General features: G+C 41.7%; 1 protein-coding gene across 4 annotated transcripts in view; it reads right to left on the bottom strand.

Annotated features, from left to right (window-relative positions):
• The window catches only part of LOC108433286 (protein FAM168A-like), a 28,738-nt gene extending 12,068 nt beyond the window's left edge, over window positions 1-16,670 (bottom strand). Inside the window, exons 1-5 of one of the 4 annotated variants that reach the window (XM_017707753.2) lie at window positions 16,288-16,661; window positions 8,543-8,659; window positions 4,816-4,907; window positions 1,167-1,247; window positions 898-1,040 (exon numbers count right to left, since the gene is read on the bottom strand). In XM_017707753.2, coding sequence (XP_017563242.1) covers window positions 898-1,040; window positions 1,167-1,247; window positions 4,816-4,907; window positions 8,543-8,613 — 387 coding nt within the window. In that variant the 5' untranslated portion in view covers window positions 8,614-8,659; window positions 16,288-16,661. Of the gene's footprint in view, window positions 1-897; window positions 1,248-4,815; window positions 4,908-8,542; window positions 8,660-15,817; window positions 15,984-16,287 lie in introns of those variants that run through there. The other 3 variants (XM_017707752.2, XM_037546924.1, XM_037546925.1) reach the window with 3 other exon arrangements.
• Between the last annotated feature and the right edge of the window lie 2,092 nt (window positions 16,671-18,762).

Here is an 18,762-nt window from a genome sequence, read left to right as displayed (position 1 = left end):
CTGAAGGGGAAGGTTTTGGTGGTCTACCAGGTTTTGTTGTTGTTTGTGTAGTCTCATTTTCTCTGTACCTTTTAATCACTCTGCAGGTTATTTTATACCTCACCTCCAACAAAATATCTCCTACAGCCATGTAAGATGCACATGAGGAAGAAATGTGTGAGGTGGTTAAGATGGGTTAGGCTGGGCATACGCCACACGACTTAATCTTAACAGACTTCGCTCATTTCTCCTCTCACTCTATCAGATCATCTGCACCGTCAGTCGCTTACAATCAAGCTCCCGACCTGGAAAATCACTTCAGATTGAACATTTTTGTAGGGGGCAAATTGGGGTTAAAATCAAACAAAAGATCAGTGTCTTTTGATTAGTGTCTCTTAAGGGGAACACACTATACTGTCAGTGACAAACACTGTTAGATGTGATATACTTTTGTTGGAGGCTTCAGTGTTTTCTGCTAAATATTCTGTCGCTGTAAAAGGAGCAACATGTCTCTTCATTAATGCTGATTTATTTTTCATCATTTGAACACAGCAGCTGTCCTTGAACAGCTTCTACTAAATGCCCGTCTTGACTGGAAACTGAATAAATGAAAATGGTCTCTGACTTTTACACAGTATTTTACAGTTTCAATCTCATGTTCACTGAAATGCAATTCCACACCGTCGACATTTCTTCTTCTGTATCTTTAAAATCAAAATTAGCTGGCCAGATTTTGTGCCGTAAGGTCATCAAACACTTGCAAGTGCATCATAATGTCATCGACGTAATGTTTCTGGTACTGGATCAAATACTTAAAGTGCACGACTGGCCTGATTCCAACACTAACAATGCTACTAATGCCTGCTTTATAGATTTACTCCTAGATCACGAGATGGGCTGCTCTGGATCAAAGTATACCTGAGTGTAGAGGTTCTGTTGAGGGTAGGCACTTCTGATGGGGTACATGGCCGTGGAGTAGGGGTTGGGGGATGCTGAGTAAGGAGGGGGGGCTCCATTGGTTTGCGTTGGGGGGACCTTGTATGGCGCTCCTGTTGCGTATCCTACAGAAAGAAAGACAGAGAGAGACAGAAAGAGAGAGAGAGAGATACAGTTATAATAAGGCAGCGTTCTACACCTGGGATACCGCCCATCAGTGCGATTTGAGTGTACATGTGCGTAAGCTTTACCTGGCGGGTATCCGGGGGTGCCTGTCTGGTACACGTTGGGAGTGTACGCAGGAGCTGTGGTGGGATAACCTGCAGGATAGCCTAAAGGCAGACAGAGATCACAGAGCGTCAGGATAAGAGCAGAAGGAAATGTTTGCTCGATGTAGTGGTGGTGGTGGTGGGGGGGTGTGGGGGTGTTCACTGAACAGTGCATAATCCTAAAAAAGACAGATTTAATACATTATGAATAACCTGCACCAACTACTCCATCTTAACCGCAAAAACAACAAGCAGCTTATTTTATTAATTTCTTTTTTATTTTTTTGGTTTGATTTTTTTCATATTGTTGCGTCTTGTAAAGTTTAAGTCTACAAACACTGAAATAAGGCAAGTCTCTGTGGTCATAATTCTTTACAGCCTTTTTACGGTGGCGCTACTGCTTTGCTCATGTGTCTATTTCAACTTCTCCGCAAATCTATAACAAAGCATTATAGCAGACACTGTGTACGGTAGGAGTGTGAATCTTTGAGCAGACATCAAATCCATTTGATTCAAATTCGATTTTTTGTCATTTAAGAATGCATTGTTACGAATTTTTAAAAAATGTTGTTAAATGGATTCAGTCCTTGATTCACTGGTATCTGACTCAATTCCAAAGCATTTTTTATTTAAGAATCTGATTTAGTAATTTGATGCAGCAATTCATCTGAGCTCCAGTTCAAGCTTCTTTAAAAAATATTACTGTGCATGAAAATATAAAAATACTAGCTAATTAGGAAGTTTTGGCCATAGAAAGTTTCTAATAGAAGAAAAATACGCAGTGTCCACACACTGCCAGTAATTTGTCCAAGTGAGTTGGTCTCCACTTGAGGGGTCAGCAGTTCAGTATAGCCTGATTCTTCCAAACAAAGTAAGGCCTGATCCTTCCATATAAACTCTGAAAGAAAATAAGCCACAGAGAGCAAAAAAAAAAAAAAGAACAAAAACTTTTTACTGGAAAAGAGAGGACTGATAGAGAGAGAGAAAATCACTTTCTCAAACTGCAATTCCTCTAAACTGCTTTTGTGCTGGGTCTGTGATTAATTCTCTCCCTGCATTGTTCTACAGTCCAGAGGTAATCAGCCAGAGCAAGAGTCTCCTTAACCCCAGACCACTTTTATTTTCTTTGGACACAACCAGACTAGAGGGAAAATGAGTGGGAACACGATCCAGTCCATCTACAGCAGTGTTTCCTTGTCCTGGTCCTCAAATACCCCTGCGCTGCAGGCTAGGGTCAGCTAATGAACAAGCCTCTCCAGCTTAAAATGGGTGTGTTAAAGCAGCACAAGCACCAAAATATGCAGTGTAGAGACTGAGAAACACAACGGTCATGATTCATGACCAATCGTTCCATGTTTACTACAATCATTTTGTTATGTATTCAATTTACAACACTGTGCAAAGGTCATTTATTTAGTTTTGACCCAAAATATTAAGTGTGTTGTGCCACGGACCATCACTGCTGTCGTCGCCGGTGTTGCGTCTTTGATGTCTAGCGACGATTGTTGACTCTGCACTTTGTTGTGGGAAGCTCTGTGGGCGTGTCCTGGTCCTTTAGAACTTAGTTCTTGTGTTTTTTTATTTTGTTTTTGTGTTTGTTAATACAAGTTTGTGATTTATGTCTTAGGAGATATTTCTGAGGAGTCGCCACGTCTCTGTCCTTCACGACAGAGGACAACCCTCACAGTGAAAGGAGACACTTGGACTGTGAGAAGCAGAAAATGCAACCAGTATCCCTGCAGATTCCTTTCGAGAACTAAAAGCAAGAGTCTCAGGAAAAGGATGGAAGCTGTTAAAGAGGAAAAGGGTGGACACACTAAATACCTGCTGAGGCTGATGGGTAAATATCTGTTAATGCTTTCTGCTTGTGATTGCACTTAATGGCCATGTTGACTGAAAAAGCGCTGGTCTATGACTTTTGCACAACACATATGACATAATCACTTAAATGGGATTACTAGAGATGATGCGATGCCTGTACTGATCCAATGTCTTCTTTAAAAACTTCCAAGCTTTTCAATGAGCTTTTTTACTTGAAGCACTTCAGGTGAGCATCTAAAACGTAGGCTTTTACGTCAGATATCAGATATTACCTGATATCTGACATCACTTATTTTGTTAGATAATAAATAACAAATGTGAGTTTTTGTTTTTCGCAATAACTTTTCATTAAATTCATATAATCATAAAATATCATAAAAGGCCCATTCCATCTCACCACTTCACCCGCTTAGCCCTACCCCTCCGTTTTGTGCGTTAGGGGTAGGGTGTCCTGATTTTAGTTGGGATAGAGGGCTAGGGCGAAGTGTTAGGGGATACAAAGCCCTCCAAACGGAGGTTTTTCAGAGGCACAGTACAAACGGAGTGTTACAAGAAAAAATAAAAAATGTCGTCATAATGTGAAGAACCCACAAATGTAATATTTTCTCAGTTAAAAAAATATGATAACCGTTGTATTATCTAATGTCACTAGTAGTATGCTGACTGCTCAGCGGCTAGCTCGCTAAATTTCCCCTTCCAAATTAAATGGAAGAGCAGTTACATTCAACAAGAAGCTTGTGAATATCTGACTTTAGCATCATATCACTGAAGACTTAGGGGTGGGCGATAATAAATATTTGCCCCCCCCCCCCCCCCCCCCCAAATTTGAAATATGACATATGGTGTACTAAATGTAAGTAAAGCCCAGCAGTGAGGAGCTGAACTTTCCCCTCCTCTGCTGTCACTGCAGACGGGCAGGGTCGCCTACAGAGCAGCGCTGGTAGCTGTTAATGAAGTGATGCTCTTTTTATTTGAGGGTCCCGTTTCGTAAGATTTTAACCACTAGCCCCTGTAACCCAGTTTCAAGGGGCAAGGTCACACTCAAAAACAAGGGGTCAGGGTAAAAATAAGAAATGGGATTGGGCCAAAGAATCTGCGCTTTCCAAAGAATTCTTTAACCTGTTTCAATGAGTAAAAAAAAAAAAACACCGCCTGCTTTTGTTATCGATGGAAATAACTACAGCTCACCGGCCCTTATCTGTCACAAACAGGTCGTAGGCTACGTTCACACAGCAGGTAAATTGGCCCAAATCCGATTTTTTTCTTCATATGTGACACAGATGTGTGTCTGTGTGAACAGATAAACGCACCAAATTGAGACGCTTTCGTATGTGGTACTGAAATCCGTATCCGATCTGCAGCAATGCGGCTCAGTCTGAACAGCCGGATCGGAATTCATGCGACTTAAACATTCGTCCAACTCGACATGCATCATCGTTTCGCGCTACTGAGACCCAGAAACATTTAGGCTGATGTTTCTGCACCAAAAAATGAGAAGAAACTCATCGCAGCCGTTCCATGTTCGAAGAGGTATCGAACAAAACGGCCGAGCGTAGCTGGAGGAGCCCGAGGACAGTTTAAAGAATCCGAGGACTCGGTTTAGGAACTGATCTGTTCAGACTGATGTCGCACACAGAACACATTTAAAGGATAATGTGAACAGCCAAACAAAAAAAATTGGATTTTTGTGAGAAAATCAGATTTGGGCCACTTTTACCTGCTGTGTAAACATAACCACAGTAAAAGTTCCTTCCTAATTACCCTTCACAATTTTGAAGAAAAACATGCTTGAGAATGCAGAGAAGCTCACCTGGGTACGCCACGTTCTTGGGGTTTGCGTACGCAGCGCCAGGCTGCACAGGACCGTAAACAGGATTCATACCGGTAGTTGCACGGCCCTTACTGGAGGGGAAGGAGGGCAGGAGTGAGAGAGAAAAAGGAGAAAAGGACACAAATGTTAGCGTAAATCACACAACGACAGGCCGCTGTAAAAACAGATAACCCAGCAAAGCTGATGTTTCACCATAAAAATGAATGACTCCAATTTCTCCAGATGAGAAGGTTTCAAACCTCTGCTGCTGCCATTTCTGTCTGATCTGAATTCTGAAGTTTATTGTCAGAGATTACAGCTTATATGAAGGGACAGAGAAAGCAGAGGAAGCAGAATCATAGACAGATGAGCAGATAGGAAACAGAGAAACTGTAAAAAGCAAACAAATCGATCACGTCAAACACTGAATAATTAACACAAAGAAGAGGCAACACCTCATGTTAAAATCAAAGGACCTAAAGCAAAGCATGGCATGATGGATGACACGTGAAGAGGATTGTGATAACGCACTACAGGAGAGTTAAGCGGAGAAGCGGCTGACAGGCGGACGGGATAATGCGGTGAGGAAACAGAGGATGGTGCTGTGATGGATGAGGAGAGCAATGTGGAGAGGAGAAAGACGACTATGATAGATGGACACACTGGCTGTTTATGACACCTCGTAAATAGACTCCCTTAGAGAATATAACTAGAGGACACATCATAGTCCGGCTGATGGGATGGCGCGAGTCGTGGCTGTAAATCTTTCATGCGTGGCTGGGACGAGTGTTCCCCGTGCCCTAAATGCTAAGGACACTGCTAGACTTTCTGAAGAGCAATCACCCCATAATATGGTACAATCGCAATGCATGAATTATGATACAATCCTACTAAGAGCTTTGGACAAAGGACAATTCTGAAACTGTCCTACACACATTTTACCCGATTCAGCCAATTTACCTGATTTTCCACTTATTCCAGGTGTGCCTGACCGGCCAGGACATGTCTGGTGGCCAAAATGTGCTTCTGTAGTTTAGGAGCTACCGGGATAAGGCTGCTAACACTAGAAGTCAACAGTCACCCAAATCTTTCCCGTAAACACATCCCAAAAACTTCTCCACTTACTCAAACTGCATCCAGGTTCGTGAAGACTTGTCGATGTGACTTAGGACCCAGTATGACTTACTGTTAACTATAAAAGTGACCAAAACATCAGTCATTTGGGCAGCCATTTTAAGGTGTTGTGCTGAAATTTGATTGCACACGGCACGCCGGTATAGACAGCCTACACTTGTAATTTCTGTTGTTTCTTTTTATAAATAACCACTAATATTGAATATCTGTCCAGGGAGTATCCTGCCTTCCGCCCAGCGACCTCTGGGCCAGCCTCCAGCACCCCCCCCCCATAACCCAAGAGGATAAGTGGTTTAGAAATGTGTACTAATATTGAATGTTCAAAATGAAGAAAGGAACTGCTAACACAGCTGGCCTTGGCTTATTTCTAGTTTTGGTTCAGTGCTTGGCTTAGCAGCACCTGATTTAGCTGCAGCCGCAGGATGGAACCATCATAAAACCATATTTAGGTTGTGTACCATCATCTATAAACAACGGCTTCCATTTACACTGTCTGAACACTTCATTCCCTCTCCTGCAAAGTTTGTTTCAGAAGATACAAACTTTTCTTACAACTGCGACAAATTACCATCCGTTTTTGAAGCACCGAAGACTGTGGTGGTTCCTGTAAAGTATTAAGCCTAAAAATAAAACAGCACTCTTGTACAGCTGAACAATTTGTGGAAAATATCTAATTCTGACCATTACTGCGACTGCGCTTTAAATGTGAGTACTTTGTGGTCGCTTGCATGAAACATCTTAAGTTTACCCGAAATAAGCTGGCGAAAAACAAAAATACCCTCTTCTTATTCCTCATGTGGTCAATCAGTCAAGACATGTTTGGAGTCCTAATTCTGCTCCCTTGGGTTAGAACTGGAGAGGTGAGGCAGTAAACACTGGTCAAAACACTAGAAGTCAAATTGTTTCTGTAATAATGCGTCATTAAAACTTCTCTGAGATCATATCCAGGTCTTCTTTAAGGTTGCACAGACGTGTTGATGCACTAATGTCACTAAATGTCAAAATACCAGCACCCTCCATGTGCACATGGACGCTATGGATGAATACTGCTCCTCCAACAGTTTCTGTTGTTTCTTCATATGAATAAATGTTAATAACCTTGAATAAACAAACTGAAGACATATGCTTGTAAAAGAATCAACCTAAATTCAGTGCTTGTTGTTTAAATTGGCTGCCTGCTGAGCTCAGCTACATAGCTATCATTTTATAGGCCACAGTGAGTCACATCATGTCCACACTGACCAGCCTGGGTAACCCTCCTGAGGAGCTGGATGTGGTCTGAGCTGACTGAGTGAAGTTCTGAGGATGTATTTACAGAAAAGATTTAGGTGACTATTGAATTCTGCTGTTTGCGGCGTTAGTCTTGTAGCTCCAGCGCTACATAAACAAGCTAACCTTGGACTTTAAACATGTCTTGGCTGATTGACCTCATCTGGGATAAATGGGAAACTGATTTTTTTTCCAAAACCTTTCCTTTAAAAACACAAGTTAAAGTCTTTTTTTAAGATGTTTTGTCAGTTATAATAGAAAGAGAACTGCAAAATAATGTAACATGACATAAGATACATGCAAACTTCGATAATGACATGACAAGACTGCATACTACCGTGTTTAAAGGGCTGTTAGTGGGAACCATTCAAAACAGGGCAGATCACAAGGGCAAATGTTTAATTCAGTCAGAGTGGCGCTTATTCATCAAAGTTCGCACAAAAAAGGCACAGATTTGACCACCTTTAATGGCGTACGACCTGATTTGCTTCTGTGTGACGTGAAAATAAGCAGAGATTTGAGCTTAAACGATGATTCAGCTTTGGTGCGTGAAATCAAGCGCCAGTCTACAATACCTAGTTTACATATCATTTGCATGAAGCGTAAATGCATCTGTAGGGAGCCAATAAAATGACAGCATTCAGTGGCTCGGGGGCCACAGGTCGGGAGAGAGCAGTGGGTGCACTGCTCCCCCTGCTGTTGAAACTTTCTAGTGTTGAAATTACGAGAATAAAATGTGAAATAAACAAAACATCTTAGCGTTTTTAACACAGCAGAATGATGAGATGTGGTAAAATAATATGTACGCACCGCATTATAGCAGCTCCTGCACTAGCTGTGTGCTGTATTTTTTTGGGGGCGGAGTCAGTAGTATAAAACAACATATGTCTTTAAATGGAACATAAACAGTAGCAGCCTTTGAATAAACCAATGTGCAATTAAAATTATATTTAAAAGTGCATTCACTCATGTGGATTGCTATGTGCACAAATTTTCAATGTTATTGTCATTTTCTTACAACAATAATTTAATAATAACATAATATTTTTATTACTGTTATTATGGATAACATTGCTAATAGTTTTGGTTAGTTAGCTGCAAATCAAGCATTTTTTAGGTTGTTGGACTACTACACTTATATTTACACACATTCCTACCAGACGTGAGTTTGTACAGACACACTAAAGGTTAAACCGATGAATAATGAAACTGTGATGCGGTCATTTTACGATCAGACTTGACCGTATGCAACTTTGATGAATAAGGGCCACTGAGAAGGTGCCGTGAGGGAAGCATTAGGGGGGACTTTGAGCAACACACTAACCTCTTCAAGTTCTGAGAGCTTTCTGGAGGGTATAAGAAAGCAAATTTGTCAATGGGGTGCCCACTTGCCATGTTCTGAGGGGGCTAGTGTAGGTGGAGTGGAAAAGCGTGTGCAAATCTGAAAAAATCAAAACAGATCATGATCACAGTGGGTAAGAAAGCAGAGCGAAGCAAAAGCAAAGCAAGGCAGAAGCAGCACTGAGACAACAATAAGCTGTTTACACACAGACACGGGCAGATGGACACAGACATGACAGTCATATGCAGGTCTGATGGTGAGCCACCATTAAAAAGGAATCCCGATTTTTCAAAATTTCTGTCTAATTAAGTTGCTAAGATGTAAACGAAGTCAAATAACACAGAAGCCTCAACAACGAATTATAATATCATTTTCCAGTCATTTTTTATGTCCACTCTTGTCCTTTTTAACAGCTTCCATTCTTTTCCTGAGACCCGCTTCCGGTTTTTCAAAGAAATCTGTAGGGATTTTTCCTAAGTTCAGTCTTGCAAGTTGGTTTTGCAGTTTCTGCTTCTCAAAATCCAAGTAGACACATCCAGTGGTGGTCAGTCAGTTGTTCTGACAACACCAGCAGCTTCTCAGTGAAGGTTATCTGGAGTGCCACTTTTTAATCTTTTAATAATGTATAACTCCTCCTATAATAATTTATAATTCCTTAAAATTGGTGGAATTCCCCTTTAACGGCTTTGACACACAGAGCATATTCAAAATCACATATACAGTGCTAGAAAAACACAACACATTCCTTTTTATTTCGTTTATGGCTTATTTATTTCAAGTGTGTAGTCATTTGAATTAACTAGGCAGTTAGACAACCTAATTAGGCAGATTTATAAGCTGTAGATATGTCAATATTTTGTAGGTTAGTTGATACCGCTGAGTAATTTCCACAGCGTGATCAGTCAGTATGAGACGTATACGTGTGAAATGTAATGTACTTGGCGTGAAGCGGGTTGACGCTGTGCAGACTGTGTATTTACACAAAGGTGGTTGATTGTATTTTGATTCACTGGCTGCTTAATTGTCATATTTTACACCACCCCGCTGATATTGATACCAGTGAGGCCTACGCACAATCAATCATGCTCTTAGAGCAAGTTAACAGAATATATTATGTGGTTGTATGTGTGTGAGTGTGTGTGTGTGTGTGTGTGTGTGCGTGTGTGTGTGCTTTACATTTTTCTTAAGGAGCTGTTTTATACACATCCTCATGTAACACCTGTTTACCTGGGCAGTAAGCATCTATTTCCTTAGAAGAAAATAGTATTACAGTAAACATAAATGAAATTAATATGATAAGTAGTGATTTTGCGTTGACGTGTTCGTTTAACCTTTTCCAAACCTCTCCTTGAGGACGCCCGGTACTATTTATTGTCATCATCCAATTTATTGTTTGTGACCTCTGGCAGAACGTCACGTTATGCATAGGGGTGGGCGATGCAGCAAAAATATTAGGCCATATCAACATAATTCAAGACATTTTAACAAAACATTCAACAATTGGTTGGTTAGTGTAGTGGTTAACACCTCTGCCTTCTACGCTGTAGACTGGGGTTCAATCCCCCACCTGGGTAAACACCCTACACTATACCAATAAGAGTCCTTGGGCAAGACTCCTAACACCACCTTGGCCTGCTTTTGTAAAATGATCAACTTGTAAGTCGCTCTGGATAAGAGTGTCAGCCAAATGCTGTAAATGTAAATAAACAACATGCATTACAATACTGAGTCTTTCTGAGATTTAATAAGCTGTAGCAGAACCTGGAGTGCCACATATAAATATACTATAGTAAAAACAAACCTACATATACTACAATGATTTATTGTATTAATTTAATGTTTTAAAAACTGCACTAAATCCAATTAAACAGGCCTAAATATGCTCACTTTGTAATGTAACGTAGTTAGTCAGCACTCTTTAAGCACTGACGACATCCTCAGAAAAGGGTATTGTGAAATAATTAATCATGATAATGATAAAATATCATCCCCAACTCTGATTAAGCACTAGAACACGAGAGGGAGTGTGTTATCGTAGATGATCACAGATGTGATGTTTTCAGCAATAACACACTCCTCGAGCGTCTCTACAATATCAGGTTCAGCTCAGTTTTGTCATTTTTTGCCAGATCAGTATTAATGTTGTTTTGTTCTAGCCGGTCTGTAAAGCTTCTTAAAGCCCGTTTAGTTTGGCGAATGATATTGGGTTCATTTCTGGCTGATTCCAGGTTGTTTAGCTGCTCTTCTGTCTCAGCTGCCGACTGAAAAGCTGCTCAGTGGTGACGACAGTTTGGGAATTTAGTGTCGTCTCATCTTCAGAGTCGGACCAAGAGTCTTGACTGTCGGTCAAATGTGATCTTAAAGGTGTCCGTTTTCTGTTTGTGGCAAAGTAACAAGTAAAACGTTCAAATGGCTTGAGCGTCTCCTATAGCTGTCAAAGTCGTTGCTTAGCAACCGCGTCTCAGTGACAGTGTTTGTGAAAAGAAACGTGATGTTATGGTGAAATAACAGCACGATTTGAACGCTTCTCAGCCAATCAGCTTGCGTGGCCGGGACTAAATGTCGTATAATTATGCATTAAACATGGAGTGACCTGACTGCAGCCGAATGTTGGACTAGCATATCGTATGTAAAGGATGTGGCTGTATAATCTACAAAAACACAGACTGAGTACCAGCCAACACCCAATAACTAGCCAAAAACAAGCAGGGACTATATGATCGATTATATAATCATCAGTGTACAGATATTTTTCAAACTGGTATTTAATGATGTACACTCTTAATAAAGGATGGTGCTTTAAGGGTTCTTTAGTAAAGAAAATGGTTCTATATAGAACCACTAACACTCAAAGAACCTTTTGCATGATTAAGGGGTTCTCGTCATCATTACAGTGTTCTTCAGACTGATGGAAAATGTGCTGTAGATGGATCTTTACAGAACCTTTTTGAAAATAGTTCTATATAGCACCTATATACCTAAATAGCACTTTTTCAAAATGGTTCTATATAAAACCCTTTTTTAGCACATAAATGCAAATTTTCCACCAATCTGAAGATGAAGAACCCTTTCATGATGCAAAGAACCCTTTAATCATGCAAATGGTTCTTGAAGTGTTCACAGTTTTATACAGAACCATTTTCTTTACTAAAGAACCCTTGAACCCTCTTATTTATTTTATCTCTAATTTTAGTGAAAAATTACTATGTTTAGCTACGGTTAACATTTTTTCGGTGGGGGGGGTTAGGGGGGTGGACTAAACTACAAAATGCACCACAATGTTTACACAGGTCACATTTTATGTTTGGCTTTTTTTCCAATATGATTACTTCAGGCAATAAACAGTGACTGTGAAGGAAAATGCGCAGAAGTGTGTTCCCCGTAGAAGATGTGCACTTATTTCACATGGAAAATAAACCAGAAAAACTATCTGACCAGAATCCCCCAAACAGCATCAGCCCATTGTTCCCACATTGGTGCACCCCTGAAAACCAGAATGGAAATATAGACGATCAAATCTACGCACCAAGCTCCTGGGAGAACTCAGCTACATTATTTTCCACTATAAACAATTACAATCAATTCTAACAATCCAAAATCAATGCAGCTCAGCTGATTCAGATTCGCTGTAAACCCCTAGTGGACATACGATCATCTCAAATGGCAAGCAACCCTTCAAACATCCGTCTGTCTTCAACAACACAGCGTTTGCTCTGCTGACCGTCGGCGCCTCGAGCAATGCTGACAAAAGCATCCAGCTAAAGCTCAAGGCTAAAATTCCGCCGGCAGCAACCGTACTTCACAGAAACGAGAGCAAGTGCTGGTCACTCTTTATCAGGACCACCTCTTCTCTTCGTGCAGCAGCGCATGCAAAGGAAATCGGAGCTGGCTTTACAAAGCAGGCCGAGCAGATTCCTCGTCGCTTGACTGTGCGCTCACACGCGACGTCCTCCTGCGCAAATAAAGAATCCTGTTTTGCTAAACAAGACGTGCCTGTGCAGGTTCGCAGCCGCGCCACATACGGTAAGAGGCTCATAATGCAAAACATACAGACAAAGAAGGGAGATAACGCTGACCATATCTGACAGTCTGAACTTCTGCACATCGTTTCAGAAGAGGGAATAAGAGGTGCTTACCTGAAAAATGACACTAATTGTCATCTAGACAGGGACCGAAATCTGTAATCTGCACCATTTGCTGCCAATAAGGATCCTTGACGTTCAATTTTTGTGGTTTATTTCAGCAGAAAACAAACTGGACTGCTCTGATTTCTGAGGACATGTAAAGGAGAAAAAGCCCACAAAGAAGACCCTCTCACTGTTTCCCGGCTCCGGTCTTGCAGTCCATCTGCGTTCTCCTGCTCTAACTCACCCGATTCAGCTCATGAAGACCTGAATCATAAGGATACTGATGTAAACACCGGTGTGGTTCTTTACTGGGCTGTGGGAATGTTGCACACCTGCCCAGAGAGGAGGGCAGCCCCATCCGCAGCGCCCGGGGAGCAGTTGGGGGTTAGGTGTCTTGCTCTAGGATACCTCAGTCATGGACTGTCAGCTCTGGGGATCAAACCGGCGACTTTCCGGTCACGAGGCGGGTTCCCTAACCTCCAGCCCAGCTGGTCTGCGTTCTCAAACGCTCAATATGCTCAGAAAATCATATTGTGGCATAATTTAACATGATGCACACCACAAAAATCAGAATCATTTCCGTATCAGCAGATATTCGCTTTTACAAAAATATCAGCACCAGATTTCAAGCCGATATTTGGTGACATGTTTACTGTAAGCGTTTGGGGAACGCTGGTCTACGGCGCTAAAATATCTGCGTTTTATTCATCTTACTGCACTCGTAACTCTGCAAAAGTAAATGTCATTTCTCTACGATGATCATTTAGATCAGAGGTCACTAATAAACGGACCGTGGACCGAGTCCGGACCCAGACGCTGTGCTACGTGGACGTGGACCTATAACCCATGAACTATGAAGAATTATTTCACTTCGATGTGTTGGTCCTATTTTAATTGTCGTAACTTTTCTAGTCATTACGGTAGGGCTTGGCCAGGGAGACGTGACGGTCCTCAGCCAATCAGATCTGTGCATTACGATGAGCTCTGAGACTCGATTGAGCGGCGCACACAGGGGAGGGCCGAGGCGAGACACAGCAGTCGGAGAAGAAAGTGAGTCAGAGGAAAGTTATTTCACATGATGTGCTCTAAAAAGAGAAAACCGACAATAAATGTTGCTGAAATCGGACTGAACTCTAATTTATTTGATTTGACAGTCAGTTGTTGACTGTATAAGATGTTGATATTCCTACTCGGCTATTTCTGTAAACAGCATATGGCAGTGAATTATGATACAAGTTAGACATTATAACGTTCCGGACCTTCGCTTGTGGAAAGTGTCTCCAACTGGACCTTATTGGAATTTTAATGAAAGATCCCTGATTTAGATAAATCTGCTCTCAATGTCTGTTGATATTAAATTATGTTTTGGCATCAGCAGATATGTGAACAGTATCAGATGAGAGCATCTGTCCAGAAAACGTCCACCGGTGAGCAGAGAGGCCCAGCGAGGCGGGATGTGCCGAGGAGAACGTGGACGTGCACCGTTATCCCAGCGAGTGTAAAGTCTAGTTCTCTATTACCATTCATTCAACTGATTCATGTCCCAATTTTGTCACGCCTGCTAGCAGTCCACATACGGATCAGGACTACAATTCCCAGAATCTGTGACTCATGAGGAGGAGCTGTGTCCTTCTCTCGTTTTCTGACTCTGACTCCATTCCCCAAGATCCTCTGCGAGATCACATAACGAAGGACACAACACCTTCGACCAGATCACCTGAATACTGATTCCTCACAGCTGTGTCCTATAGTCGTGCGACTGGTTAGGACAGATATAAGCCCGGGCTTTAGTTCAGCTCACTGCGAAGCTTTGTTTTCATCTGAGACTTGCTGAGCGGTCTTTCCTGTGTGTATTTTCTTCGCGTACGACTTCCTGCCTGTGTTTTCTCTCGACCCTGTTTTTGGACTTCCCCTTTTGGTACCTTTGCCTGTTTTGTTTGCTAATTTGGTTCTGACTCTTCGCTTGTCCTTTGTGGATTTTGCCTTGTCGTGGTCTTTCTTGTTATGCTTGCCTTTGTTATCGCATGGACTGTACTGGACTTTACCCATGCCTGTTTTTTTGACGCCCCTCGGCCTGCCCCCAAGTCAAACTTTATCTTTTTGTTTGAGCGTCTGCTCTCTGATCGCACGTCACACATTCACCAAAACCTTTCCACATAAACTCTTTTTTCTTAGGAACGCACGATGACATCAGATATCTTCATGAAAAAAAATGACCACTGATATTTATCTGACCAAAAATGTAGGTGATGATGGGTTTCTGTGCTAAAATGCAACCATTTAATAGATTTTTCTCCACTCATGTTGGCGTTATATTTTTCTGCAATGCAAATCCAGGCGGACCAATTTCTACATGTTCCAAAATGTTGCGCATCTGTGCCAACAGATATGTACACAAAAAACATAAGATATCAGCATCAGCCCACAATTTCCATTCCTATTATTCCTGTTATTCAAGGGTTTTTAAGCAAAGACATTTATGCTTAAATGGTTTGTCACATGGTGAAACGGTTCTTCAGACTGATGGACAACGTGTTCTGTTGTTACTGCTCTTTTAAGACTAATATATGTTAATGAACTCTGATCTGATTGGTCGCCGTTCCATCAAAAAGCAGCCTGGACTGAAAAAGCCCTTATGGCTTTAACGTGAGTAATGAACAGGCAGGGCTAAACAGATGTAGACCGAAAACATGGACGTATGTAAATGAGTCGGGTTTGTGACGTCACAAAAACAGCGAATTCAAAACCCATATGTGAACTGCATGGTCTGGGAAGAGGATAGTAAACAGCGTACTAGTTAAATCCAACTCATTCTTTTAAATATATCTTTTTCTCGTGATATGGACCCTTTAAATGGGCACCAAAGTCAACGGCAGCCGGGACCAGCATCACCCGGGCCTGGTGCAACGGCAACGTTAGTCGTGCTCATTCAAACCACACGGAGAGTCCGGACGCGGCTAGCCTACAGCTAAAGCTCGGCAACTAGGAGCTGGCCAAGCTGCACAACAAAGAAAGATCACGTTTCACGCTTTCAGCCTGCTCCCAAACCTTCCCTCACATCCAGGACCCTTTCTTTCTCTCCATTCTCACGTCTTTTCCGACCCTTGCCGTGTAAACACGGTGTACCTACCAAACGACACCATTTCGCACTGCAGGTTTCAGCCAGTTCCTCCTGTCATGCTCCGGGCTTTATGGAGGGATTTTTGGATTTTGACGAGTGCCAAAACACGATTACGGGTCCGAATGAAACCAAATTCCCTCCTTTTCTCCGAATTTCCTTTGTTCAGACTCTGAAATATAACGTTATATATGTATTTTTCCCACGAGGCTTCCCATTCGCCAGCTTCTTGTTCGAATTTTCCCGTTCCACCTTAAAACAGTGCAGCAGTTACATTCGGGCGCCTCGGGCCAGAGCGTTAACTGCTGCGCTATTTAAGGTGGAACGGCAGGCGAATAATGAGAAGCCTGCCTTCAGCTTCGTAGCTTATTTTCCACCTCAAGCCCCGCACAATAAGCACTGCATTTCACGTCCGAGCGATTGAAACATCCATTTTGAGCTGTAAACGAGGAAAACGCTCAGAGAAACGTTTCCACACTCACCCCAAAATCCCTTTTTAACGGTTTTAACGGTTTTCTCCTCGGGCCGGGCAGTAGTCGCTGTAGTGACCGTAAGCTCCGCTCGGTGAAGGTGATGGTTTTTCTCCCCCTCCCCGCCTCGCTTTGGCACTTTTCGGGTTCGTGTTCGTGAGCAGAGCCGCTGGTGTGACACCGACATTCACAGAGAGAGAGAGAGCGAGAGAGAGAGAGAGAGAGCGAGTGGGGGATGGGAGGAGAGAAAGAGCGAGAGGGGGAGAAAAGGAGGACGGCTGAGGGCACCCAGGCTGGAGGACCTACTTCCACAGCTCCGAATAAAAGCCTAGCTGCGGTTTCTCCTCACTGCAGGAATTAACGGCGGCCTGTGTCAGCAATGGCTGCGTCTTGTACACACACAAAACGCCCTCGGCGCACTACTGGCGTCTGTTTCTCTGGAAAAAAAGAAGAGGAGCTTTTGTTTTCGTTTCGTCAGAGCTTGCTACCGACTTCCCTCAGTCTCTTTGTTAATTATGCTGATTATTAGCGAAGGCTGAACGATCTGGGGAAAATATCTTTAATTTTCCGACTAATATTGCGACTGCAATTTTATTTTTTTATTTTTTGGCGATGTTTTTAATAAATTGAGATTCAGGCCTGTTTTTTTTTTTTTTTTGGAAAAAGACAGCAATTACCCCCCCCCCTTTTTTTTAGCTGGAGGCTTGACACCTGGACATAGTGAGCCAAACTGCCAGTAAGTTGTGGTTGTGATGTCACAACACACGGAGGCTTGGCTGCCTCTGATTGGTCTAACGCATCTTTAGGCGTTTCACAGGCTCTTATTTACGTCCAGAGAGGCCATGAGGTAGTTAGAATTTTCTGGATTGTTAATTGAGATCATCTCAAGATAACAAAAGTTGTTATCTTGCAATAACGAGTTAATTATCTTGTGATCTAAAGATAGCAACGTCGTTGTCTTGAGATCACAAAATAATTAACTCATGATCTCAAGATAACAATCCAGAAAACTCGAGCAACAGCTATAGTTAAAGGATCTTTGAGTCTTCACGGTTCTATGCAGAATCATTGTCTTTATCCTCTTTTTAGGGACCGTGAAGAAGAGCGTAGGCTCTAATAAAAAGATTGCAGTTTTTGCAGTTTGAAAATTGCGCTGTCTGAAATTGCAATTTCAATATAAAAATGAACCTTTCAGCCTTATTATTAACACTGTATGAGGTGTTATAACCATGTTATCACTCAGATATCCCTCCTGCTGTCTTCAGATTGACTACTAACGTCTTTATCCTTGGGGTCAATTTGACCCCAGAAAATAAAACACATTAAATACATAAAATACATTTATTTAGAGACTTTAAACAGTAAATGAGGTCAAACTGACCTCAAAGATAATAGGAGGGATATCAGCATCAGCCCACAAACCCCTCCCTAGTTCCCTCTCTATTTCCTTTGTCATCAGATAGGCTGTTTGTTACTGTGCCTTTAAGACTGGTATATGTAAATGAGCTCTGTTCTGATTGGCTGCCCCTGCATCAAAAAGCAGGCTGAAAGACACTTTATAAATTCAGTATGAACTGTAATTAGGCGGGTCTAAACAGCTGGAGGCAGAAAAGACACATACTGTATATGTAAATGAGTTTCTTGTGACATCACAAAAACAGCAAATTCTAAAACCCCCTCAGTGCACGACTTGGGTTTATTTTCTCTGAAAGAAAAGGCGACCAGCTTGTTTTATCTTCGTTCAGAAGCTTGTCTGTCCTAGCCCGCTCCTCCCTTTGCCTATTACAATGATTATTAACGCTGTATGAGGCGTTATAACCGTGTAATCGCTTTGATTTGTGTTGAGTGCACCTGCCACTCATGAGCCTGAATCAAATGTTAATCTGACTCAGTCTAGCAGTTTGTGTTAAGATTTTACTTTTGTTTTTGTGTTTTTGTTGTTGTTGTTGTTTGTCTTTTTTGGTGTGACAGTTTCTCCATTTATTTTACATGCAAAAAAAAATTGTTAAATACTGGCCATATTAAAATTGATCATTTCATGCACAATACTAACACGTACAACATGGATTTATACATTTCATATTGTCGCTGTCCGAAGAAAATGCATCTCCAAAAAAAGTAACTTTACAGGAGAGGGCAAAAACGCTCTGCGCTTTCAATGCAAGTTAATGGAAAGAGATTTTATTCCAAGCAATTTTGGAGCATTTCTATTGGTCCGATGATCATGAAATTGACGCACAATGTAAAGGACAGCTGCTGAGCCCAAACGATGCAGAAAAGTAATAATCTCAAAAAAAAAAATAGAGATACATGGACAGCGGTGATAAGTTATCTTCTCAGAAATATCTTGTTTTAGCCATTATGTGAGAGAGAAACCTGAAGGCACCTAAGGTGAGTTTGGGTAGTTGCTTGTTTGAATGTTAGCATCTCTTTGAAGAGGAAGATCAAAAGTAAAGAGTGGACGAATGAAACCGAGCATATCGATGA

This window comes from Pygocentrus nattereri, chromosome 18 (assembly GCF_015220715.1).
Source record: "Pygocentrus nattereri isolate fPygNat1 chromosome 18, fPygNat1.pri, whole genome shotgun sequence".
In the NCBI taxonomy this organism is placed as follows: domain Eukaryota; kingdom Metazoa; phylum Chordata; class Actinopteri; order Characiformes; family Serrasalmidae; genus Pygocentrus; species Pygocentrus nattereri.
This window is presented reverse-complemented; position numbering and strand designations above follow the sequence as displayed.